Below are 27249 nucleotides of genomic sequence, written 5' to 3'. Positions count from 1 at the left end.
TCTCATCCATAACACGCAGCTCCAGATAGTCCAACGTCTGAACTGTCACTGAAGGTATATAGCGGTGGTAGGAGTCTCAACAATCTTATACCCTATTCCAACTGATGGGAACAATCCGTAAATTGAATGAACCAGTCTATCGTTGAGATATGAGTTCGTTGCAGTGTTTCACTCAACAAGTATTGTACTGACAGGGAGAATATCCACTGTTTGATCAGATTTGTAAAATTTATCGGGATCCGTCTTCAAAACCTGTCCCTTTGTGAAACCAAGTAGTGTGCCCATTGAACCTTTCTGCTTAAAGTCAATCGAAACATTCACCGTACGTATTTCAGATTTATGTGTACTGACGTTTACACGGAGCTCAATCCCTTTTCCAGGCTGTTTTAAAATTTCGTTTAAATCGTCAGTATCGTATGCACCAGGTTCAATTTTTATAATTTCTTCTTTAACATTATTTTACAGATGCAGTTTATTGTTAGCCTCTGTGATATTTTGGATGGTGTTGTATGTCTCCACTCCAATCAGCGCGATGCTCCAATCTCCAATGCTTAAATCAATTGGTGGGAAGTAATTCGCACGTAGTACAGACGATCGTTCTTTTAATGTCAGAGTTTACGATATTGCATCTAAACATCGACTGGTGAATGGGTGCTTAATACCCGGCCTTTATATCATTCGTAAAAGTCAGAAGGAACGTGATGCATAGATGACCACACACGTATGCATTAAAGTCTTGGTGGAGTCAAAAATTGTAGAACAAATGGTTCAAATGGCTCTGAGCACTATGGGACTTAACTACTGTGGTCATCAGTCCCCTAGAACTTAGAATTACTTAAACCTAACTAACCTAAGGACATCACACACATCCATTCCCGAGGCAGGGTTCGAACCTGCGACCGCAGCAGTCGCGCGGTTCCGGACTGCGCGCCTAGAACCGCTAGACCACCGCGGCCGGCAAATTGTAGAACACATGTCTTCTGCCTGTGAAGTATCGTTGTAATTCTTTTGGGGGTTGCAGGTCACGACGTTATTTGTATTTCTTTTTTTTAACGTATGCTACCCATTGAGTTCCAGGTCCGCATGCTACATCCAGATTCACAATTCCGCGTTCTCCTGATTTCCACATAGTCTTCGGTAGTGTATTCCGCATGAACACACCTCGGAATCTCGGAATGTTTAATTTCTTCGTTACAAACTTAAGCAGATCTGTATCTAAGCGCCCTACCTGGTAGGATTGCTAGGGGTATTATCTTTTTTTTTTGGTTTATGAAAAGCTCTAGTCCTTTCTTGTATGGTTTCAAGTATAGCCCTTTTCCGATGGCTGCTGCCTCCACCATGCGGTTATGTCTTCGTGCCTCCTGCAGTTACTCCTGAGAGCTCTGTGCATTCTTGACTGTCCTGGCAATAGCCGCAGCACCCCCAGCCAGTGAACCCACCGCTGGAAGACCGGCTAAGGCAGGAATGAGGAAGGGAATAATTCCACCCGACGTCTTTGGTATTGGTAGAACCCTGGATGGTTTAATCGATATTTTTTAAACTCACTTCTTTCTGCTTCAGGGCGCTTTTAGCTGCATACAACGCTGTCAGAATACAGTTTTCCATGTACCCTTTGGTTTCCATCTTCTTCCTTAGCGCCCTACGTGCAGCGCTCTTAACTTGGCTGAACTACTTCAAAGCCAAACCCAGCTTAACTTTACCACGCATAGTTCTTTCAACTGCAAATGCTGCAGTGCGTTGACCTACACCAATGTCCTTTCTCGTACGTACTGTCCTAGCTTTAACAGCTAAAATTCTATCTGCGGTGTGACTAGCCTTATTTGTTGCGTAAACGATGTGTTCCTTACACATTTCGTTGGGTAGATTTATTCCCTTATCACTGCGTGCCAATCGATTTTGAAATTTTGTTCCAGTTCCGCAGTAGTTACATCCTGGAATGTGTAATTCGACTGGTTGTTTGTCGAGAATACCGCCTCCTCCTCTAATGCGTCTCCTATCACGCATGTTATGCTCTGAGGTGATTGGGGTCTGCGCTCCCTATTATATAACAAATCGTCAGCGACGGTTCGTATGTTCTGTGAGTTGGGAAAACCAAGTCATTTAACCAACGCTCTATTCCCTCGTCGCCGTATGACCCTCTCTACGAGATACACACCTGATTCCGAGCTCTTTTGTAACTCTTGTGCGTAAAAGCAACCTGCAATTTCAGTATCACTGATGTCCTTTAATAGGTGGGTTCTATGATTCGTTTTCTGCACTTTGTGTATATCTCGCTTGACCAGTTTGGCATGTATAACTTCTCCAATGTTGTCTTGTGTTTTGAAATACATGCTATTCACCTACATTAAATTGCTGTTTGCTCGGATCCAACATTTTAATACGATTGTATACTGTATCTATAAGCCTATTATCACGAACGTCGACTTGTCTCATTTTTATTGTGCGATGTTTGGTTCGATTATACTGTGCAATTATTTGTGGGAAGATATCGATCCATCTGTGAGAGCCATGAAGATAGAATTTCATCCACATCTGAGTTTTCACTGTTCTGTTCAGACGTTCCACGATAATCGCCTTAAGGTGGGTGAACGTCGAGTAGTGATGTATTCCATACCGCTCCATCACACCACATTTATTGTAAAACTTACCGCCGTGATCCGTTAGAAGTTTATCTGAGCTTCGATTCGTCCCGTCTGCACCAATCCATCAGACACATGCGTGACTTCCTTCCCTGATTTCGCTTTCACAGGTAATGCCCAGGCGTATTTAGAATAACTATCAATGAATGTTTTATTCACACGTGAATATTCCCTCATGTCGAAAGATCCGCTTGCTACATGTCATCCAAACCTTTAATTGAAACCTATCTTCGAGGGTATGTTTGGCGTGCTGGTTTGTGCAGTTCTCTAACTACAGTCTCCAGACTTATCCGATGATGCCTCTCTCTCTCTCTCTCTCTCTCTCTCTCTCTCTCTCTCTCTCTCTCTCTCTCTCTAAGCTCGGAAATTATTGAAACAACTTCATTCGAATGAGCTGTATTACCAGCGGCAGCTGATGACATGAGCGGTCGTAGCCGGCATATTAGCTCATTCGGGTCGTCGTAATAGATATGCTCGTGTACTGCGAGAATCGATTGCTCTCTCTTTTATGCTGAATGTCAATACCATCAGAGTTGCTATTTTTTTCACCATCCAAAATAGGTCTTATAATGGATTTGTATTTCACATTGCTTCGAGTTTTTGCATTCTTATGCAGATCAGTTAATAGCAATATTTCCAGATCTTTAGGCGAATAATGTACAGTTTTTGTGGGTTCAATAGACCGGATGTTCTTTGAAATTTTTCTCGCCGATCTGTAGTGTTTCTTCATTTGAAGTTATAGGCTGTGTGCCCAACATGTATGGTTTCTCCCCACTAACACCGAATGTTTTGTCTATCCCAGCGTCGCTGTGACGGTTGATGAAATCGGCAATAGCGTCATCGTCGTTGTGGCGGAATTTCGTTGAGAATGCATCGAGAAATACAGTAACTGGTTTGTAGGTTTCTCGTTGTGTCTGCTCCCGCTTCAAATGCCCTAAAATGAGCAACTGTAACTTCTCGCGAAAAGCCTTCCGTGGCTCGATCACTTCATTCTTAGTCGACATCTCGGACACCGTGCAGCATGTGGTTTTATATATCCGCTCTTTATCTTCTTATGCTGCTCCTCCTCCTCGGTAACAGATGTTTTCCCTTCAGTTATGTTACCTGTTTTCTTTTCAACTGCGTTAACCCGTTCGTACAATGTCCCGTTCTCAATGACAGATGTTCCCTCTTCATTTAAGCTATCTTCTTTCTTCTCGACTGCATTAAACCGATCATTCAGTGCATTGTTCAGTCTCAGAAGGGTTCGACAAAACGTCTCTAGTTCCTTGCGTACACTTCCAACTTTCTGTTCTAGAGATTGAATTTTAGCGTCCACGTATAAGCAAAAAAAAAAAAAAAAAAAAAAATAATGTGAGTGATATATTATGGGATTTAACTGCTAAGGTCATCAGTCCCTAAGCTTACACACTACTTAACCTAAACTATCCTAAGGTCAAACACACACACACACACACACACACACACACACACACACACACACACACACACACACACGCGCGCGCGCGCGCGCACGCCCGATGGAGGACTCTAACCTCCGTCGGGACCAGCCGCACAGTCCATGACTGCAGCGCCCCAAGACCGCTCGGCTAATCCCGCGCGGCTCACGTACAAGCGAATGTTTTGTCTATGTACACTCATCCTATCAAACTGAGCTCCTGGCATATGTGCGAATTTATCCATGGTGATGTATATACTGATGTACTCATCTATGTCTCTCCTGGAAGTTCCGTCTGTACGCGCCATCATACAGTTTTATTGTTTTATCAATAACTATAAACCCATACTGTGACTAACTCCAGCAATCTGCACATATCTTTACAAAATATGAGCAGTGGTCTAAATATGGGCGAAGAGGCGTATTGTTTGAATGCAGTGTGATTTTGCGTGTGAAAATCTCAATTCTGTGAACTGCACTCCGACGAGAGATATGCATTCAACCATTCTCTTTAGAATTTGACTTAGCTCTGCCTACAATTCATTCGAAAAACTGTATCACTGATGTGTTAAAGAATCTGTTTCCCAGTTTTCATTGTTCTGTCTGTACCTCATTTGTCAAGAACCACAATGTGATCCACATATGGGCTACCACGAAGAATCTACTTATGGACTAGTCCATATTTGGACGAATTTATATTCTTATAATTTTAGTTGAAATCTGCTGAAGATTTGTTTTTCAGTATGACACGTAACAAGCCTAAATACCAAGCCAAGGGCAAAAGGAAGACGTGGGACCCTTTGAAGATGACTGAAGCCGTCAGTGCTGTGAGGTTAAAGAAAATGGAAACTCTAAAAGGTGCAAAAGTATATGATGTACCTCGCTCTACCATGCAGACCTTAAGAAAGAAAACAGATCTTATTCCAACTGCTGCTGTTAGTGCTAAGCTAGGTAGATCTTCTGGTTATGGACAACGTCCGGAAGAAGAGCTTTTTCCTTACTTTCTGTCTATGGAACAAAGGTTTCTTGGTTACACTTTATCCGATCTGAAACGAATAGGGTTTGTTTTAATAGAGAGAAATGACATTAACTCACTTTTCGCCACTAACTCAGCTCGTAGCAGTCAGGCATATATTTTTCTGAATCGCCATTCATCTCGCCTATCTAATCGTTGGCCGTGCGGCACTGCTTTGTCAAGCGCATTGGGTTTCAACAAAGAAAATGTTACAGCTTTTTACGAACAATTCGAATAGGCTTACAATAAACACCACTACCCACCGGATCGCATATGTAACATTTATAAGACAGGTTTGAGTACCGGTATTGTGCACAGTAAAATACCGCAAGTAATTAACAGAAAGGGAAAGCGCCAAATTGCTGCCCTTACTTCGAGGTTCAACATTAACATTCGTGGCTTGCATGAGTGCATCAGGACATTTTGATCTTCACTTTTTCTGGAACTGAAATTTCGGACCAGTTGATGAAAGGCGTTCCCCCAGGAAGAATTGGCAGAGCCCATCCTTCTGGTTGTTTGTTTACGGGGTGATTCGACCAATTCTTTAAAACGGTCAAGCCAGCTGAGGATTCACCAGTTCTTGTTTTATACGGACACTACACCCGTGCTTGCAACCCTGAAGTAATTCGTAAGGAACAGATGAACCACATTTGCATCATTTTTTTGGCACCCCACTCAACACACAAGCTAAAGCCCCCGATAAAACTATCATGGGACCATTTAACGAAAACTAAATGGAACTAGGGGAGTTATATATCCTAGCGAAAGGGAGTAGATTGCCGTAAATTTCTAAACATAACGAGTGATGCAAAGACAGAGGTTCATTCCGCCGATCACAAATCTCTTGCAAGTACTCGACAACTTCAGGGTTAGGGACTTAAACGTGCCTTAGGCGGCAACATACTGCGCAAATATCAAAGTATTATGACATACTATTGGTATTCTCGTCACAATAAACTAAAATTTAAAAAACCTGCCGTTCGACGATAAACTGTATTGACTTTGATGGAAATAGCTGTCTGCCGTCAAGCCGCCGGAGAACGGCCGGGGGGACAGATGCCTGTGATGCTAGTGCCACAAAGTTTAGATCAGATTCAGTTTTCGTTCCATAGACCCAGAAAGTGAGATCATTCTCGTGGGTGTGGAACATTTCAGAAAGTATAACATAAAACATTTGAATGTAATACTTACTACCCTGATCATTTGCCAGGAGATAGTTGAAATAGGTTAATACAATGCAGTAAACTGGAACAGCTAATATTTACAGAATTAACACACTGTCAGAAAGAAACACTGTTATGCACTACTAATAAATTTATCACACACAAAATATTCAGCCATGTTTAAAATTTTGAAATACACAAAATACCTAATCTTGACTGTTGTGACCAAGTGTTGTCAAAACTGAATCTAACAGATATTTTGACTTAAGCTGGCTTAACATTCTCTGTTAAGATATTCATCTATGGAGTAGAAGGAGTCGCCTATCAAAAAGTTTTTCAAACTCTGTTAAACCATGCTTTATCTGAAACCAAGTTCTTAATGGTTGCTGGCAAATAATAGAAAATGTGTGTTCCTGAATATTGGACCCTTTTTGGACCAAGGTAAGTGATTTTAGGTCTTTATGTAGATTGTTCTTATTCCTAGCATTGATACGATGTATTGAGCTATTGGTTGGAAATAGAGATGTATTACTTGCAACAAATTTCATTAAGGAATAAATATACTGAGAAGCAGTAGTTAGAATACAAAGTTCCTTGAGCAGGTTTCTACAAGATGTTCTTCAATTACACCACAGATGATTCTTATCACACGCTTTTGCACCCTAAAACATTTTGCTCAGTTTGATGAGTTGCACCAGAATAGGATCCCCTGTGACATAATATAATGAAAGTAAGCAAAGTACAAAAGTTTTTTTTATATTTATATCTCCTACATCTGACATCATTCTCACGCCAAATACAGACTTGTTTAAGTTAGGCGCTTAAGCAGTGGTATGCCCTTCCAAACTGAATTTATTATCAAGTTGTAATCCCAGAAATTTAACACTGTCAACCTCTTCGATCTGCACGTCTTCATATGTTATACTCATGGTGGAAGAGAATCTCTTACAGGTTCTGTACTGCAAATAGTGGGTCTTCTCAAAGTTTAATGACAGTGAATTAGCTTTAAACCAATTAGTGTCAGTGAAAATTTGATTAGCAGCTACTTCTAAATTTGTAATTGACTTGCTACTTACTGCAATGTTTGTATCATCTGCAAACAAAACAAACTTAGCATCTGGCAATGTAACAGATGAGAGTTCATTAATGTACACAAGAAAAAGCAATGGACCCAAGATGGAACCTTGAGGAACACCACATGTAATTAATTCCGAGTCAGACAAAGACAGACTGCTTACTGCACAGGTATTTCACAGTGACACCCTTTGTTTCCTGTTAGATGAGATTCAAACCATTTCACAACATTGATAGTGACACCATAATATTCTAATTTACTTAAGAGAATGCTGTGGTTCACACAGTCAAAGGCTTTTGACAGGTCACACAAAATGCCAGTAGCCTCTAATTTATTATCTAACGACTTAAGTACATTCTCACTCTAAGTGTAAATAGCTTTCTTACATCAGAACCTTTAAGAAATCCAAACTGTGACTTGAACAATATATTATTTGTAGTCAGATGCTTAAGGAGACACTTGAACACAACCTTTTCAAATATTTTTGAGAAAGCTGGCAAATGGGAAACCGGTCGATCTCTCTTTATCCCCCTTCTTGTAAAGAGGCTTAACTTCAGTATATTTTAGCCAGTCTGGATATTTTCCACTGATAAGAGATTGATTAAACAAATAACTTGATATTGAACTCAACTCGCATGAGCACTCTTTGATTAACTTCATTCATATGTTCTCATGCCCACTGGAATACTTATATTTTAAGGATTTCATGATGGATGCTGCTTCTTTGGGAGATGTGTCATTTCCATTTTACTGAAGTTATTTTTAAAAACTTGTCTCAGATACTCCGTTGCACTGTTCACCGAACCTGAAAACACCAAGCTGTAAGTAACAGAAATGAAGTAGTTGCTTAAGAGGTTTGCAACACTTATTTTTAGAGCTATCTGTTCATCTTCCTTTTTGACCCCACCTGTCTCGGTCTTCACAATATCCCATACAATTTTTATTTTGTTACCTGATGTAATTATCTTTTTCTCATAATAAAACTGCTTCGATTTCTGGATTACTTGTTTCAATATTCTGCAGTATTCTTAGTAATACATTACAATTCTAACATCAGAGGTGTTCCTAGATAGTCGATACAGTCACCTTTTTGCTCTACATGATATATTTATTCCTTGTGTAATACACAGTTTATTTTTTGACTTCTGTGTGATTTGAGTTACTTTTAGGGGAAAACAATTTTCAAAAGTGGAGGCTACTTTATTAATGAATGATTTGTATTTTCCATTTGAGTCAGACATTTTGTAAACATTTATCCAGTTCATGTCTTTGAACAGTTTCCTGAATTTCTCAATTTTTGACTTATTTTTACCCTCCTGTACTCAGATTTAATAGATTTTTATTTTGACATGTTTCAAAATTTAACACAAGATGCTGCATGTCATTATCAGATAGCCGATTTACTATTGGTTTTGTGATATGACATTTTTCCCTAGATCTGTCTAAAAAGTATTGTCAGTAGCAGTCTCAGAATCCTAGTAGCAAAGTGCATAGTAGGAACTAAATTGAATGATAGTGTTACTGACTGCAATAATTGTTCACTGACGGAGCTTTTCAATAAATCCACTATTTCCTTGTTTTTTTACTATGAGTTGGGACAGCAGAGCTTCCAGATATTTTTATGAAGAGGTTAAAATTTCCTGAAGGAGATATGTATATACCTACTATTATAAAGTACTTATTATGAAATACTGCTTCTGTTGCACAAGCTTCTAAGTGCTACTCTGAACAAAATTTATTAATATCAATATTCTTGAAATCAAAACGGGTTCTGACAAATATGGTAACTCCTCCTTTCTCCATATTTTCTCTACAGAAATAAGAAGCTAACTTAAATCCTGTAACATTTAACATATCTATACCAGTTGTCATATGATGTTCAGAGAGGCAGATAATATCAACTGGTTTGCTGAAATCCAATTCTTCAACGCAAATAAGCAACTCATTAAGCTTACCCCTTAGTCCTGGGATATTTGATGCAATAGTGATAACTGATTTTGTGCACTGGCTGAATTACAACTGGATGAACATAATTTTCCTGCCTGTTTTTTAGGATCTCTAGTTTCAATCAGAGGCTGTTGGCATGAATTGTGTACATTAAAATTTGCTTCCTGGCTGCCTGTTTTATTAATATGAATGTCATTTTCATCCTGCCTCTGAACATCTTTTGTACCTGCCCTCCCTACCCTAAAAAACTGCTGATCTGTCAGTTATAACCACTGGTACTTTACCACTTGTGATATTGCCCTCCCTTCAGGTATTTGCTATTAGCCCATACGGTGTCACCCAAATACAAGGGGCCGTCAAAGGAAAACGAGACAGATGGAAAAAAGTAAGTAAAGTGTTTATCATGTAAAAAGTGATCCCCATAATTGTTAATACATTTAGCCTACTTTGAGATTAGACTGTCAGTACCTTCATGGAAAAATGTTTGGCGTTGTTACGGAACCATGGCTGTACTCGGGCAGTTCATAAAATATCGATCTCCCCAAGAAATATCGATACGTATCTGAGATTTTCTTAACCTATAGATATATAAGTCGATATCAAAATGGCAATATCGAGTGCCGATATTTTTATTTTATATTTTTTGCTATGTTCGGCAAATATTTGAAATTAATTTTACTTCCACTACCTTTTGAGCTTTCGTCACGTCCAGTCTCTCTCTTTAACTGTGTGAAAGAAGTGTAAATGGCTCAAAAGAGGAAGTCCGATTATACTGGGAGGTAGTGGTGTAAATGAAATAACAGGATATCCGATGTGAAGAAATAGCTCACCAGATACCTAAATAACAGTTTTTAACGCTACTAGAATCTATTTCTTCACATCGGCAGTCTTCAAAAACAGTTGCTGAAAGTGATGAACAAAAATCTGAATGACAAAATTCGTCTTTGCCGCGGGTGGAGACCTGTGAGGGGACATACTGACGTGATAGGCGCTACCAACAGAAACTGCAATGTTTAACTTCACCATGTAGTTTTTTTACATTAGCGTAAAAAGGTTTATTCCAACAAGTAGCCAATGACAAATTAAGAAAATAAAGTATGACAAATTAACTGGAATGAAATATTGCATTACAATGCAAAAAGTACACAGTTGTTAACTAGCACAATAATCGTCCAAGTAAGTATTTTAATAGAAGCTTTTCATCTGCACAGTGTCCCATTATTAACTTACAAATTTCAGATTAAGTGTTTTCTTTCAATTCATGCTCTAAGGAAGATAGGCTGCTAGCTGCTTGATGTACAGAATGTCGAATAATAAATCAATACTTAAGTATACACCTACAACTTTACGTCTACGTGATTACTCTGTTATTCACAATAAAGTGCCCGGCAGAGGGTTCAATGAACCACCTTCAAGCTGTCTCTCTACCGTTCCACTCTCGAAAGGGGTGCCGGAAAAACGTGCACTTAAATTTTTCTGTGCGAGCCCTGATTTCTCTTATTTTATCGTGATCATCATTTCTCCCTATGTAGGTGGGTGCCACCAGAATGTTTTCGCAATTGGAGGAGAAAACTGGTAATTGAGATTTCATGAGAAGATCCCGTCACAACAAAAAACGCCTTTGTTTTAATAATTGCCTCTCCAATTCATGTATCATGTCTGTGGCACTATCTCCCCTACTTCGCAATAATACAAACCGAGCTGCCCTTCTTTGTACTTTTTCGATGTCACCCGTCAGTCCCATCTGATGTGGATACCACACCGCACAGCAATACCCCAGAATAGGGCGGACAAGCGTGGCGTAGGCAGTATCTTTAGTAGACATGTTGCACCTTCTAAGTCTTCTGCCAATGAATCGCAGTCTTTGGTTGGCTCTACCCACAACATTATCTATGTAATCGTTCCGATTTAGGGTATTTGTAATTGTAATTGTAATCCCTAAATATTTAGTTGAGTTTCAGCCTCCAGATTTGTGTGACTTATCGCATAATCGAAATTTAGCGGATTTCTTTTAGTACCCAAGCGAATAACTTCACACTTTTCTTTATTCAGGGTCAATTGTCACTTTTCGCACGATACAAACACCTAATCTAAATAATTTTGCAATTTGTTTTGGTCACCTGATGACTTTACAAGGAGGCTGTAAATGACAGCATCATCTGCAAACAATTTAAGACCTCTCCTATGTCGTTAATACAGATCAGGAACAATAGTGATCCTGTAACACTTCCTTGGGGAACGCCGAATATTATTTCTGTTTTACTCGATGACTTTCCATATATTAGTACGAACTGTGACCTTTCTGACATGAAATCACGAATCCAGACGCACAACTGAGGCGATATTCCATAGGGACGCAGTTTGGTTAGAAGACCCTTCTGAGGAACGGTGTCGAAAGCCTTCTGGAAATGTAAAAACATGGAATCAATTTGACATCCCCTGTCGATACAACTCTAAGACCGGCAGCGTCTTTACAATGTGCTTCCGATATTGTTATAGGTCGATACAGTGATATTTCTTCCGCCGATATATTGATACTTATTGTCGATATGTAGGGAGTCGTTATAAAATATTCTAAATAGCACCAGGGCTTGCACCTTTTCATCCAAAGCAAATCGGTGGCCACAAATGTGTTTCTCCAGAACTTCAAAAATATAGAAGTCACTCGGGGAGAGATCAGGACTGTGTAGGATGTGTAAGGACTCCCAGCGAATCTTCTGCAGCGTACTCGAAACAAACGTGACAACATATGGGCGGGCATTTTGTTGGCAGGTTGTTTCGACTATACTGCAGAAGTTTCTCTCACACGTTCTCCATATAGTCCCCATCTCTCCCCATATGATTTCCATAGTTTTGGAGCCCTGACGGAAGACGTTCGTGGTCGTCGATTTGGTTCTGACGAAGAGGTGCGCCCCTGGGTACTATTATGGTTCAGTAGGAAACTCGTAACAGTTTTCCATGAAGTCTTGTCTCACAATGGAGTAAATGTATTACTAATTGCGGCGATTACTTTTAAAATAACAAATAGCTGACTTTTTCCATCTCTTTTTCCTTTGCCTGTCCCTTATAACTTTATGAATTTCTGTGTAGAACCCAGTGTCGAGATCACACTTACACCCACAACTAAGATTACAGTCACCGTCCTGGTTAACTTTACTGTTTCACGCACTGTCCATAACATGGTTAGGTGCATGGTCTTCACTACAGTCCTCCAACAATCATATTTCACTCTTTTACGAATTCGTAAACAAACCACGATGAGTGAAGTTCTGTACAAGGACTTCAGCTCATGTTTGATACAGGCTTCCATGAATGCTTAAGATCATACTGAATTCTCTCATTTACGTGCAGTTCTTTTTCATATTGTTCATGTCGTTCTCAGTCAAATATATATTTGTGTTGCAATCTGCAGGAATGTTAGCGTGCAATGTACGTCGACCAGCTAACTGAAAACATTGCTTTTATTCATTATAAGTGGTTTAGTGTACAAAAAATTCAACGACCGAATGGTTTTCTTACATGTCTCCCACGTAGCCGAAGAGCAGTCCCATTACAGCAGCGACATATTGCGAGTAAAACATGATGTCATTGACAATGTGCTTGTTACTGCACACCCAGTTCATCTGCGATGGCACAGTCATGGAGGACCACGTGTTGTCGTAGGCCCAACCGTGTTGGCAGGTTATTTCTGAAATGTTGGCAGCCTTGTACGTATGGCTATCGTTGTACATCGTGCACTTGCTGAACGTACCCTGTTCCCTGCGAACAAAGAAAATATGTGATGGTTAGTGTACATATTCGTATTACTATCTATGCAAATAAGTACATTCTTAGTATGTGGGTACAAACCGCTAACACAGCAAAAAGGAAGTACAGATTCTCGGTGTGATAAGTGACGATATATTTCAAATAACTAGAAGGTATATATTTCAGTACATTATTTTCCCGTATTTAATCTTGGATGATGTATCTAATAAAGCGTACTAACAGCATGAGGCAAACTTTTTATTTAAGAGATAATGAATGCAATTAGAACGTAAATCACTAAAAATCAGGAGAAAAAATATCTCCGAAAGAAAATAACCGGAGCCGACAAATAACTAGAGCCTCCAACATTTGTCGGTGGTGCAAAGAAATGGCTCTGAGCACTATGGGTCTTAATTTCTAAGGTCATCAGTCCCCTAGAACTTAGAACTACTTAAACCTAACTAACCTAAGGACATCACACACATCCATGCCCGAGGCAGGATTCGAACCTGCGACCGTAGCGGTCGCACGTTTTCAGACTGTAGGGCGTAGAACCGCTCGGCCACAACGGTCGGCGGTGGTGCAAAGAGATGGAATAGAAGGGACAAAAGTTCATAATTTCAGCGGCACGTTAGCACATCAGAAGTTATTGTTGTGGACTGGATAGTAAACACACCACATCTAGTACTATTTATTGTCTGTATTGGGGTAATTTTTCGTTGCTTTTGAATCGTTTTTGCTTTATTTTTCTTTATATTAATGTAATATTTGTATTACGGAAAACATTGCAGTGGAGTTCTACAAACATTCATTCTAATACTAATACGACAGAGTATTGTACTGTCAAACTTACAGATAGTCGGAAGAAATAGTCCTTATTTTCGTCACTTATGTTGAGCAGTGACCATACGAGTAATATAAACTGTGAAACTTCTGGTCGACGACATGTCTGAAATATCCATACACGACGTGCAATACGTGCAATACCCACAGTTTTAGACATTCACATGAAAAAGTTATTTCTGAACACAGATCATACACAGTTTACGTTCACAAATATTACAGTGCTTTCCTGCGAAACTATCAAAAAACATTTGTTGCAGCCAATATCAGAAAGATTGATGCTGCATCGCAGGATGAAATTTTTATTGTGAAAGACTTACGAAAAAAAGAACACTAGAGACGATGTAATTATATGTTAATAAACAATCAACTTCTGCAGACAAGATCTAGCCCCTTCGTGACGAAGGAACTGCATGCGGAAGCTTGGGATAACTGAATAAAGAGAACAGAATTAAGCTGGTAGGCGATATGCATGCTTATCTACTGTTATTACATTCATTTCTTGAGGTCACACCCTTTAGCTTGCAACTGACGCAGAAATCTCTTTTTATGATTTAAGCCTGGTTTTGAATTAGTAACTAGCATGAATAACGGACATGATTTATTTTTATTTTCGAAGTTAGGTATTATGAAATTCCAGTTCGTGAAGCATTCTGGAAAACATCTGCACACCCTTGTTTCGGGCAGACATATAACTTTCTTTTTCCTTTTCTTTTGCTGTAATCAGCATATAAGGCCCTACTAGATGCTGAAGTAGTTTTTGTAGCGAATGCCAAGGAGGCCCTGCCTGTAGCTATCGACCGTGCAGGATGCAGCTGTCTCAATGTTGTGGCTAACATCGGCACCAATGATGCATGTCATTTGGGTTCTGAGGCCATCCTCTGTTCGTCCAGGTGATTGGTGGAAGTGGTGAAGACTCTTGACCATACTGCAGGGCGCACACAGAGCCCACGATATGCTGTATCGTTCCCCGAGTTGATCGAGAGATCCAGGTCCTTTAGTTTGGAGCCAAATGGAGGGTCTCCGTAAGGCTCCGTTGATTCCGTGGCTGTCTTGGCTGCAGGTTTCTGGTCCTGTGTTATGGGGTGGAGAATTTTAGGACACCCGGTGATTAGTCAGCGGTGCAATACAGAAAGAAAGAAGCTACTCGGGTAGTGGAGTACTTGTGGAGTACATTTGGGGCTCTCTACGCTAAGCGGTAGTTTTAGGTTCTCTCATGAAAGCTCCGCAATCATTATGCAGAGAGAGAAATCAGACCTAGTACAAAGTAAAGAACCTTCGACTGCCAAAATTTTAACGGTAAACTGTCGAAGTATTCGCAACAAAGTTCCCGAATTTACCACCCTCCAGGAAATTTGTCGCGTCCAAATTGTTCTCGGAACCAAGAGCTGGTTGAAATCTGAAATAGCAAGCTCCTAAATATTTAGTGTGGTGTCGAATGTATATCGAAAAGGCAGATGGACGCTCTAGGACGGGATTATTCACAGCAGTCAGCAAAAAATACTGTGTCTATCGACGTCGAACCTGAGTCTAACTGTGGAGTTAGTGGATACGAAAAACAGGCCTAGATTAACTCAATTATCGGGTTTTTTACAGGCCTCCCTATTCCCATGTGAAAGTTTTAGAAGCATTCAAGGAAACTCTAGGCTCATTAGAGTGGAAATATCCAGATCAACCAGGAAATTTTGACCTACCGAGGATATAATGGGACGTCTATGGGGGTCATTGCACGTGGTACGGGCAGAATCTTGTGAAATAGTTTTTGAACATGCTTTCCGAAAACTGTCTCGAGCTGTTAGTTCGACAATTCACATTCAACAGAAATATTTTATACCGTGTAGCTGCAAACCGATCTACCCTTATCGATATTGTCAACATAGAGACAGATTTGACTCGAGGAGATGTCGTAGCAACGATAGTCACTACAGTAAAAATAATAATAATAATAATAATAATAATAATAATATTAGGAGAGTATTTTTGCTAGAAAGAGAAAATAAGTAGTTTTTAGCATCTCATTTAGATAATGACATATCATTTAGTTCCAATATAAAGGACGTAGAAGTATGTTTAAACGGATTGTAAGTCGCGTTGTGGACAAGTATGAGCCGTGTAAGTGGAATAAGGATAGAAAACATCCTATATGATTAAGCAACACAATTCGGAAAATACTGAGGAAGTAGAGACAATTGTCACTCTCGGTTCAAGAAATAATGCGCAAATGACGACAGGCAAAAGTCTTTAGAAATTTTGCGTCTGTAAGAAGATAGATAAGATAGATGCGTGAAGTGTGCAACACCCATAGTCGTATTTTAGAAAAAGATGTTACGAGAACACAAGAAAATTCTGGTCCTACGTAGAATCACTGAGCGGTCGAAGGCTACTATCTAGTCACTCTTTGATCAGTCTGGTGTGGCAATAGAAGGAAGCAAAGGGAAGGCTTCAGTTTTAAGATTCACGTTTAATAAATCATTCACGCAAGAGGGTCGTACTCACAATTGTCTGACCGTCTCACCGACTCCCGAATGAAAGTCATAGTAATAGGCATCCCTGGCGTTGAGAAGCAAATGAAAGATCTGAAAACAATTAAGCCACCGAGTTCTGATGGAACCCTAATTCATTTTAGCAGAGAGTACTCTCGCCCAGCGCAAAGTCCCAAGCAAACGGGAAAAAGCATAAGTGACTTCTGTATATCAGCAGCGTAAAGATCAGATCCGCAAAATTACAGACCTGTACTCTTAAGATGGGACTGCTGCAGAAGTCTAAGATTTTCTCAGTTCCAAAATAATAAATTTTCTTTAGACGGAAAAGCTTGTATCCACAAATCAGCATGGATTCAGAAAGCACCGCGCCTGTGGAACTCAGCTTGTCCTTTTCTCACACGATATCCTCTGACCATGGATGACGGGCAACAGGCAGAGTCCACATTCCTCGATTTCACGAAAGCGATTGGTTCGGTGTCCCACAGCAGACTTAGCGAAGATCCGAGCAGTATACGGAATATAGATATATGAATGACAGACTTCTTGAGTAGTAGAACCTAGTATGCTGTCATTGGCGGAGAATGTTAATCAGAGACAAGGGTATCGTCAAGAGTGGACCTGGGAAGTGTGGTAGCACCGCTCTTACTCTCTATATACGTAAATGATCTGACAGACAGCGTGCGAAGCAATGTATCTGTGTTTGCCAAAGACACTGTGGTAAACGGTAATCTGTCGTCGTTGAGTGGCCGTAAGAAAATACGTTCTTCTGTTTGATCTGATGAATAACAGCTTGCTCTAACTGTAGAAAAAATGTAAATTGATGCAGTGAGTAGGAGAAACAGTCCCGTAGTGTTCGAGAAAAGCATTGTATATGCGGCCTGACAGTCCTATCAAATATCTAGGTGTAACGTTGCAAAGCGATATAAAATGTAGCAAGCTCACAAGGGCGGTACTGGGGAGGGATAACCGCGGACTTTCGGTTTGTTGGAAGAATGCTAAAGAAGTGTAGCTCACGTACAGATAATTAGTGCGACCCATTCTTGATTGCTGCTCGAATGTTTGGAATTCCCACCTGTGAGTTAACGAGCATTGCGCTCTCATTTAAGAATATGACTGAAAGAGTCAGCCTTCAGGAATTGTGAAACGGACCCTGTCGTCCAGAACCGGTTGCCACGAAGGGCGCAGGTTCACCACGAGATTGGGAAACTCACAGGCGTCTATTGAGGCCTAAGCGCTGTAGTGTGGGAGTGAGACAGACGAGAACCTACGTCATAGGAAAACCCAGTAGAAGGCTTTTGTGGCCGAGGAGACGTAGCAGTGTTAAATATGGCGAACCTAAGATCGGCCATAAAGGGAAACATTTATAAAAACTATTTAATTCTGTAATAATTCAGGGAATTAAGCCACAGAAATTTTAATTTACCATCCTTCATAGATTTTCATGGGGGTCCCAATGAAACCTGAATATTGATCATATCTATAATAGTTTATTATTTACTGTTAAAGTGAAATTAACAAGTTTTGTAACAAAGACCTGAATGCTAATGTCTGAACGCTTTGGTCGATCTTAACGATCGATATTTCACATAGAAGAGCATCATTAAAATGACAAACTTTGTAAATATCAACTCTGTAACTTTATTTGTTTAAAAGATATAGTAAATTTAAATTATCTGTATTTACATTTAAGCATCAGATCATCATTTCCTCCACGCAAACACATTCAACGATGACAGCACGATACCTTATTGGATCATAAGGTAATAGAATGTTTGCTGTAAAGGCTGGTGCACAATACTTACTTTTGTACTTTATTTATTTATCAGAAAGCACATTGGTGCAAGGCTACTGGCCGTGGCATTCAAAGCTAAGAAGGAAATTGTACCGGTTTTATGTAAAAAAAAAACTTGGCATTTATTATGTAATGGATATTACTCTTACTTTATTTAGAAAGTGAAAGTGTTCAAGCTTTGATTATTTAAATATGTTAAAATGTAAAGTAATGTACAATAAGTTGTAGCCAATCAGATGGACGGCTTCAGGAAAGATAACTGCGCTAGTCAGTTGAGCGAAGATGTTCGGTGCGCGGGAAACGCGGTCGGAGACGGGCAGAGGGCAGTTGTGGTCGAGACGCCAAAGGTTACAATTCGGCTCGAGACGCGAAAGCGGACAGTCGATCTTAAGCAGCTAGGAAGTGAAACGACTTAGAAAATTTTGCTTTGTGTGGTATCGCGAGACTTAGTCTCTGAGAGGTGAGCAGCCGCGCGCCTGATGTGAACTTTTCGCGTAGATAACTTGTATCTCGCGATGAGACTGAATGATCGAACTGTGTCAAATGGATATGCGCTCGAGTGTAATAGTAATTCTAAATACGACCTCTTTCGCTGTTATTTTGCTTTCTGAATAAACATTATTCTAACCCAATTGCAACTGTGAGGCCTACATCATTTATGGGTTGTTAATTTAGTTCCCGATATTATTACTGTTACTATAGTTATATTAACTTTGTATTTAGAAAACTTGTCATCAGCCAGACAATTTAACCAAAGTGTCACGAGTGTGTAGCTTAGGGCGTGTAATGCGACACGTGCGGTTCAACCCCTAAACGAGTTTCAGCCAAGACATTTCGACTAAAAGGAACCGCATGTGAGCCCGAACATCTCAGGGATGTTAGCTCACACACGACACCGAAATAAAGGAAGACATCGAAGCAATTTAGAGGCGAGCCGCTAGACTGTTAACTCGGAGTATTAAAGAGATGCTTCGTGAGCTCAAATGGGAATCCCTGGAGAGAAGACGTCGTTCTTTTCGCGAAACCGCATTGAGAAAATTTAGAGAACCGGCATTTGATGCTGACTAAAGAACGATTGTACTTCCACCAACGTACATTTCGCATGAGTACCATGAATATAAGAGGAATTATGGCTCGTACGGAGGCATAAAGATAATCATTTTTCCCTCGCTCTGAGAGTGGAACAGGAAAGGACACGACTAGCAGTTGTACGGTGGCTTGCGGAGTGTAGATGTAGGTGTAGAAAGCTATTTACCTTAGCTCTTTTCTTGGCTGGTTCTTCCCATTCACCCCTCTTGCTCACCTATCAACCTTCCGCCACTCTTGGCACCCTTTTGTGTATTCTGTGTACACTGCGTGTACACTGTTTTCACAAAGTTACAGAAGAGTGTTAATAATTTACGATTATTATTGGTTTAAAGGGATTAAACAACTTGGTTATCAGTTCCTTTTTCAGTGTAACATCCCGTAGGAAAATATGAAACGTGAAAAGGAGAATTGGCAGCTCCGGGGCATGTGAACTTGTCATGGATGAAAATGTGCTTGACAGAATTAATCAGATAGTTAAAAAGTAAGATAAAACACACGCTGCTAAAAACTGCAACTGGTCACTGAAGGGCACACCAGGAAGAGTCGCCATAGCAAGTACGTCTGAATTGGGGTGAGAAAATGAATACTGTACAGAGTAGAGAGCTAATTAGCTTGAACAGTTAGATAAATAAGATTGCTACATAAAAATTTATAAATGCATGACAGTGCAGAGGGATGGAAGTAGCCAGAGGACACTCGGGTCACACGCCGCAGCGAAAGGCACTCTCCCACTTCAACTTCCCACTAATATCGAAAGTTAAGGTGTATTAAATTTTCTAACATAATCCGCTTTTTCTCAGGAAACTTATGACTTCGTTAGCTGCTATCCCACCGTCCCCAAGTATTTGGGACAGGGAGGTAGACAGGTTGATGGCTCGTCTCAGACCAGTCAGCTGGGCACACATTGTGAGAGTATGATCTACTGTGAGGTGACTACTTCAGCAGCATTCGTAGCAGTCCTCTTTAAATGAAAGAAACTCGTTTGGAAGTTTGGTGTGGCCGATAAGTAGTCGGCACAGTACAACATCTTTCCAAGAGGGCTAGAGAGAAGGATGTCATCCCTTGGTGGTTTCCTTGAAGGTTGTGGTAGCCTGCCATTCCATGTCTCAGGATTTCAGAATCTGATGCCGCTGTTGCAATCATCGGTCTGTACCCGGTACTAGAAATTCAAGTTTGCCTCCGATTGTTGCTTCTTTAACTAATTTGTCAGAAAGTTCATTTCGCGGAATACCTACGTGGCTCTGTGTCCAGAGGAATGTTACGGTGGTGTCGCAGAGCTGGATGTCAACAAAGAGATCTTGGCTGCTAGCTGCTAAAATATTTCTGGGGTAGCACTGTGATTTACCTTGTGAACAGTTCATTAATTCGCTACTAACCTAGGAGTACTTTGTGAAGAGATTTTTAATGTATTGCAGAGTTCGTGATATGACGACCAACTCTGCAGTTTATACAGTTCATACGACCAGCAGAGAGTATACTTTTCGTGGCCCCTTGGATACGCAGAAGCGTAACCTACACTGTCTCTGTCGATCTGTCTGTGTAAATGCATGTCTAATTCAGGTCGTCGTAAAGAATCGAACGGAATAGGCTTCTGTGAATGGTGTGGTCAGCAATTACCTTGGTGTCACGGAAATGTCTATACAAATCGAACACATGACGGTGGGTGCCTAGAGGGAACTCTATATATATTGACAAGAGGAACAAGAGGAAGGGGGGAGGGGGGGAGGGGCGGCAGTTGGATGTCCTCTTACAGAGCTTCCAATCTTATCTCAGCCAGCCAACCCATTTGTGGGTGATTTGTAAACGCTAAGAACTGCTGACTGTGAAAGAGCCAAGTAACATGGATGGGTAAACCACTGACATTGTGACTGCATATTTCACTCATAGGCTAGGGGTAGTGGATTTGACTGATAATCAAAACATCCTACGTCCTATGTTCGCAGACAGACATCGCTTAAATTATGAATAGAAATCATCAGCAATGGCGGTCGAAGACTTCCGACAAAATGTGTCACTCTTGTTCTGCCAACGGCGTTCTCAAGGACGACAGAGGAGCAGACAGAGGTTCAGGCCACTCTGTAGCCCTTGGTGTGGGGAAACTGTCACTAAAAGGTGGAAGAATCAGCAATGATCAATGGTATGAGGGTGCAGAAGGCTTTTTGGGGGGGGGGGGGTCATCAGTCTTCTGACTGGTTTGATGCGACCTGCCACAAATTCCTCTCCTGTGCCAAACTCCATCTCAGAGTAGCACTTGCAACCTACATCTTCAATTACTTGCTGAATGTATTCCAGTCCCTGTCTTCCTTTACAGTTTTCGCCGTCTACAGCTCCCTCTAGTACCATGGAAGTTATTCCATGATGTCGTAACAGATTTCCTATCATTCTGTCCCCTCTAGTTGTCAATGTACGAGGGTCACTCCAAAATAAATGCACACTATTTTTGTAAAAATACAGTTTTCATTCTGCATGTGTGAAAGTTTTACAGTGTGTAGATACATCCTTCCCGCTTGTTTTCAAACTTAGTTCAACCTGTTCCCGTGAGTGGCGCCGTCACAGCATGTCTTCAAGATGGCTGCTACACTTGACATTGGTCATAAGCAACGTGCTATCATAGAATTCCTGTGCTGTGAAAACGAGACAGTGGGAAACATCCACAAGAGGTTGAAAAAGGTGTATGGAGATGCTGCTGTCGATCGCAGTACAGTTGGTCAGAGGGAAGCAGGTTACGTGATGAAATCGGGCACGGCAATATTGAGGATTGTCCTCGCAGCGGCAGGCCTCGTACTGCACACACTCCAGACAATGTGCATTGTGTTAACGAAATGGTGACTGCTGACAGACGCATCACAGTGAACGAATTGTCACACTCCGTTGGGATAGGGGAAGGAAGTGTTTGCAGAATACAGAAAGTGTTGGCGTTAAAAAAGGTTGTGCCAGGTGGGTTCCCAGGATGTTGACAGTGGCTCACAATGAAACAAGAAAAACGGTATGCAGCGAACTTTTGGAACAGTACGAGAATGGCGGAGATGCATTTCTTGAAAGAATTGTGACAGGTGATGAAACATGGCTATCATTTTTCACCAGAGACGAAGAGGCAATCAATGGAGTGGCATCATGCAAATTCACCCAAGGAAAAAAAAAAAATTCAAAACCCCACCTTCTGCTGGAAAAGTTATGGCTATGGTGTTTGTCAAGTGGAACCACCATTAATTCTGATGCATATGTGACGACACTGAATAAACTTCACGCTCGACCGAGTCGTGTTCGACCACATCGGCAAAAGCAGGATGTTTTGCTGTTGCACGATAATGCACGGCCACATGTCAGTCAAAAAAACATGGAAGCGATGGCAAAACTCGGATGGACAACACTGAAACACCCACCTTACAGTCCTGACCTGGCTCCGTGTGACTATCATCTCTTTGGGAAACTGAAAGACTCTCTTCGTGGAACAAGGTTTGAAGATGACTCCCTTGTACACGCTGCCAAACAGTGGCTCCTACAGGTTGGTCCAGAATTTTACTGTGCGGGTATACAGGCGCTGGTTCCAAGATGGCGTAAGCCAGTTGAGAGGGATGGAAATTGTGTGGAGAATTTAAAATATTGTTCCTAAAGGATGTATCTACACACTGTAAAACTTTCAAACATGTAGAACAAAAGATGGATTTTTAAAAAAATAGAGTGCATTTCTTTTGGAGTGACCCTCGTATTCCACATATTCCTTTCCTCTCCAGAACTGCGCAGAACCTCTTCATTCCTTACCTAGTCAGACCGCCTAATTTTTAACATTCGCCTGAAGCACTACCTCTCAAATGCTTCGATTCTCTCCTGTTCCGGTTTTCCCACAGTCCATGTTTTCCTACTGTACACTGCTGTGCTCCAAAAGAACATTCTCAGAAATTTCTTCCTCAAATTAAGGCCTATTTTTCATACTAGTACAATTCTCTCGACCAGGAATGCTCTTTTTGCCAGTGCCAGTCTGCTTTTGATGTCCTCCTTGCTCCTTCCGTCACTGGTTTCTTGCTGCTTAGGTACAAAATTCCTTAACTTCAACTACTTCATGACCATCAATCCTGATGTCAACTTTATCGCAGTTATCATTTCTGCTACTTCCCATTACTTTCGTATTTCTTCGATTTACTCCCAGTCCGTTTTCTCTACTCGTCACATTGTTCATTCCATTCAGCATATCATGCCGTTCTTCCTCACTTTCACTCAGGATAGCAATGCCATCAGCGAATCATATCACTGCTATCCTTTCACCTTGAATTTTAATCCCACACCTGAACATTTCTTTCGTTTCCAACACTGCTTCTTCGATGTACTGATTGAACGGTAGGGGGTGGGGGTGGGGGGTGGGAGCAAAGACTACATCCTTCTCTTACACCATTTTTAATCCGAGCGCTTCGTTCTTGGTCGTCCATTATTCCCTTCTGGTTCTTGTAGATGTTGTACATTACCTGTCTCTCCTCATAGCTTACCCCTATTTTTCTCACAGCTGCGAATATCTTGCACCATTTTACATTGTCAAAAGCTTTCTTTCAGGTCGACAAATCCCATCAAAGTGTCTTGATTTGTCTTGTTTCCGTTATCAACCGCAATGTCAGAATTGCCTCTCTGGTCTCTCTTTTCTAAAGCAAAACTGATCGGCGTCTAGCACATATTCAATTTTCTTTTCCATTCCTCTGTACATTATTCTTGTCATCAACTTGGATGCATGAGCTGTTAAGATGATTGTGCGACGATTCTCGCACTTGTCAGCTCTTGCAGTCTTCGGAATTGTGTGAATGATATTTTTCCTAAAGTCAGATGGTATTTCCCCAGACTCAGATTCTACACACCAACTTGAATAGTCGTTTTGTTACTTCCCCCAATGATTTTAGAAATTCTAATGGAATGTAATCTATCCCTTCTGTCTTATTTGATCTTACGTCCACCAAAGCTCTCTTAACTTCGATTCTAATAGTAGATCCCATATCTCTTCTAAATCACTCCTGTTTTTTCTTCTGTCACATCAGACGTATCTTCCCCCTCATACAGGTCTTCAATGCACTCTTTCCACCTATCCGCTCTCTCCTTTGTATGTAAAAGTGGAACTCCCATTGCACTCTCCATGTTACCAACCTAGCGTTTAGTGTAGCCGAAGGCTGTTTTGACTTTCCTGTAGGCTGAGTCAGTCCTTCCAACAAATATGTCTTTTTAGATTTCTTTACTTTTTTCATGCAGCTATTTCGTCCTAGCTTCCTGCACTTTATTTATTCCATTCAACAGCAACTTGTTTTTACGTTCTCCAGAATTTCCCTGAAATTTCAATACGTCCTCCTTTCATCGATCAGCTGAAGTACTTTTTCTGTTACCCATGGTTTCTTTGCAGTTGCATTCTTTGTACCTATGTTTTTCTTTCCAACTTCCGTGATTGGTCTTTTTAGGGATGTCCATTCCTCTTCTACTATTCCGCCTACTGATCTGTTCCTTATTGCTGTATCTACAGCATTAGAGAACTTCAAGCGTATCTCATCATTCCTTAGTACTTCCGTATCCCACTTCTTTGCATATTGATTCTTCCTGGCTAATCACTACTACGTTGTGATCTGAGTCTATATCTGCTCCTGGGTGCGTGGACAGGTATTCGCTATTACAAGCTGAAACTCAATTAGTCTTTCTCCTCTCTCATTAGTTGTCCCAAGCCCATACTCTCCTGTAACCTTTTTTTTCTACTCCTTCCCCTATAACTGCATTCCAGACCCCCGTGACTGTAAGGCTTTCATTTCCCTTTTGTGTACTGTATTACAGAAAGTATGAGGGTATCGGAAGGGTATCTCTTTATCTTCAGCTTGCGACGTCGTCATGTATATCTGAACTGTCGTTGTCGGTGTTGGTTTGCTGTCGATTTTGACAAGAACAACCGTATGACTGAACTCTCCACTGTAACACCTTCTTTGCCCTACCTTCCTGTTCATAACGAATCCTACCCCCGTTGTAACATTTCTCGCTGTGGTTGATATTACCCTACACTCATATGTCCAGAAATCCCTGTCTTCTTTCCATTTCACTTCACCGATCCCTGCTATATCTAGATTCAGCCTTTGCACTTCCCTTTCCAGATTTTCTAGCTTCCTTACCACATTGAAGCTTCTGACATTCCACGCCCCGACTTATCTTTTCGTTGATTATTCAATAATTTCCTCATGGTCACCTCCACCTTGGCAGTCCCCTCCTGGAGATCCTAATGGGGAACTATTACGGAATGCCAATAGAGAAATCATCAAGACAATGGAAAAATTTGGCCTTGTAACAATAACCAAAACGGCCTTGCTGTGCTGGTACTGCGAACGGCTGAAAGCAAGGGGAAACTACAGCCGTAATTTTTCCCGAGGGCATGCAGCTTTACTGTATGATTACATGATGATGGCGTCCTCTTGGGTAAAATATTCCGGAGGTAAAATAGTCCCCCATTCGGATCTCCGGGCGGGGACTACTCAAGAGGATGTCGTTATCAGGAGAAAGAAAACTGGCGTTCTACGGATCGGAGCGTGGAATGTCAGATCCCTTAATCGGGCAGGTAGATTAGAAAATTTAAAAAGGGAAATGGATAGGTTGAAGTTAGATATAGTGGGAATTAGTGAAGTTCGGTGGCAGGAGGAACAAGACTTCTGGTCAGGTGACTACAGGGTTATAAACACAAAATCAAATAGGGGTAATGCAGGAGTAGGTTTAATAATGAATAGGAAAATAGGAATGCGGGTAAGCTACTACAAACAGCATAGTGAACGCATTATTGTGGCCAAGATAGATACGAAGCCCACACCTACTACAGTAGTACAAGTTTATATGCCAACTAGCTCTGCAGATGACGAAGAAATTGAAGAAATGTATGATGAAATAAAAGAAATTATTCAGATTGTGAAGGGAGACGAAAATTTAATAGTCATGGGTGACTGGAATTCGAGTGTAGGAAAAGGGAGAGAAGGAAACATAGTAGGTGAATATGGATTGGGGGACAGAAATGAAAGAGGAAGCCGGCTGGTAGAATTTTGCACAGAGCACAACATAATCATAGCTAACACTTTGGTTTAAGGATCATGAAAGAAGGTTGTATACATAGAAGAACCCTGGAGATACTAAAAGGTATCAAATAGATTATATAATGGTAAGACAGAGATTTAGGAACCAGGTTTTAAATTGTAAGACATTTCCAGGGGCAGATGTGGACTCTGACCACAATCTATTGGTTATGACCTGTAGATTAAAACTGAAGAAACTGCAAAAAGATGGGAATTTAAGGAGATGGGACCTGGATAAACTGAAAGAACCAGAGGTTGTACAGAGATTCAGGGAGAGCATAAGGGAGCAATTGACAGGAATGGGGGAAATAAATACAGTAGAAGAAGAATGGGTAGCTTTGAGGGACGAAGTAGTGAAGGCAGCAGAGGATCAAGTAGGTAAAAAGACGAGGGCTAGTAGAAATCCTTGGGTAACAGAAGAAATATTGAATTTAATTGATGAAAGGAGAAAATATAAAAATGCAGTAAGTGAAACATGCAAAAAGGAATACAAACGTCTCAAAAATGAGATCGACAGGAAGTGCAAAATGGCTAAGTAGGGATGGCTAGAGGACAAATGTAAGGATGTAGAGGCCTATCTCACTAGGGGTAAGATAGATACCGCCTACAGGAAAATTAAAGAGACCTTTGGAGATAAGAGAACGACTGGTATGAATATCAAGAGCTCAGATGGAAACCCAGTTCGAAGCAAAGAAGGGAAAGCAGAAAGGTGGAAGGAGTATATAGAGGGTCTATACAAGGGCGATGTACTTGAGGACAATATTATGGAAATGGAAGAGGATGTAGATGAAGATGAAATGGGAGATACGATACTGCGTGAAGAGTTTGACAGAGCACTGAAAGACCTGAGTCGAAACAAGGCCCCCGGAGTAGACAATATTCCATTGGAACTACTGACGACCGGGGGAGAGCCAGTCCTGACAAAACTCTACCATCTAGTGAGCAAGATGTATG

The 27249-nt window shown here is 40.9% G+C and overlaps 1 protein-coding gene across 1 annotated transcript in view; it reads right to left on the bottom strand.

The window, feature by feature from the left end:
* The window catches only part of LOC124788908 (solute carrier family 22 member 7-like), a 185993-nt gene that overhangs the window by 95713 nt on the left and 63031 nt on the right, over positions 1-27249 (bottom strand). The window contains exon 3 of the mRNA XM_047256191.1: positions 12797-13036. Coding sequence (XP_047112147.1) covers positions 12797-13036 — 240 coding nt within the window. The remainder of the gene's footprint in view (positions 1-12796; positions 13037-27249) is intronic.

Source organism: Schistocerca piceifrons, chromosome 3 (genome assembly GCF_021461385.2).
Source record: "Schistocerca piceifrons isolate TAMUIC-IGC-003096 chromosome 3, iqSchPice1.1, whole genome shotgun sequence".
In the NCBI taxonomy this organism is placed as follows: Eukaryota; Metazoa; Arthropoda; class Insecta; order Orthoptera; family Acrididae; genus Schistocerca; species Schistocerca piceifrons.
Note: the sequence above shows the minus strand (reverse complement) of the source record. Positions and strands in the feature narration are given on the sequence as shown.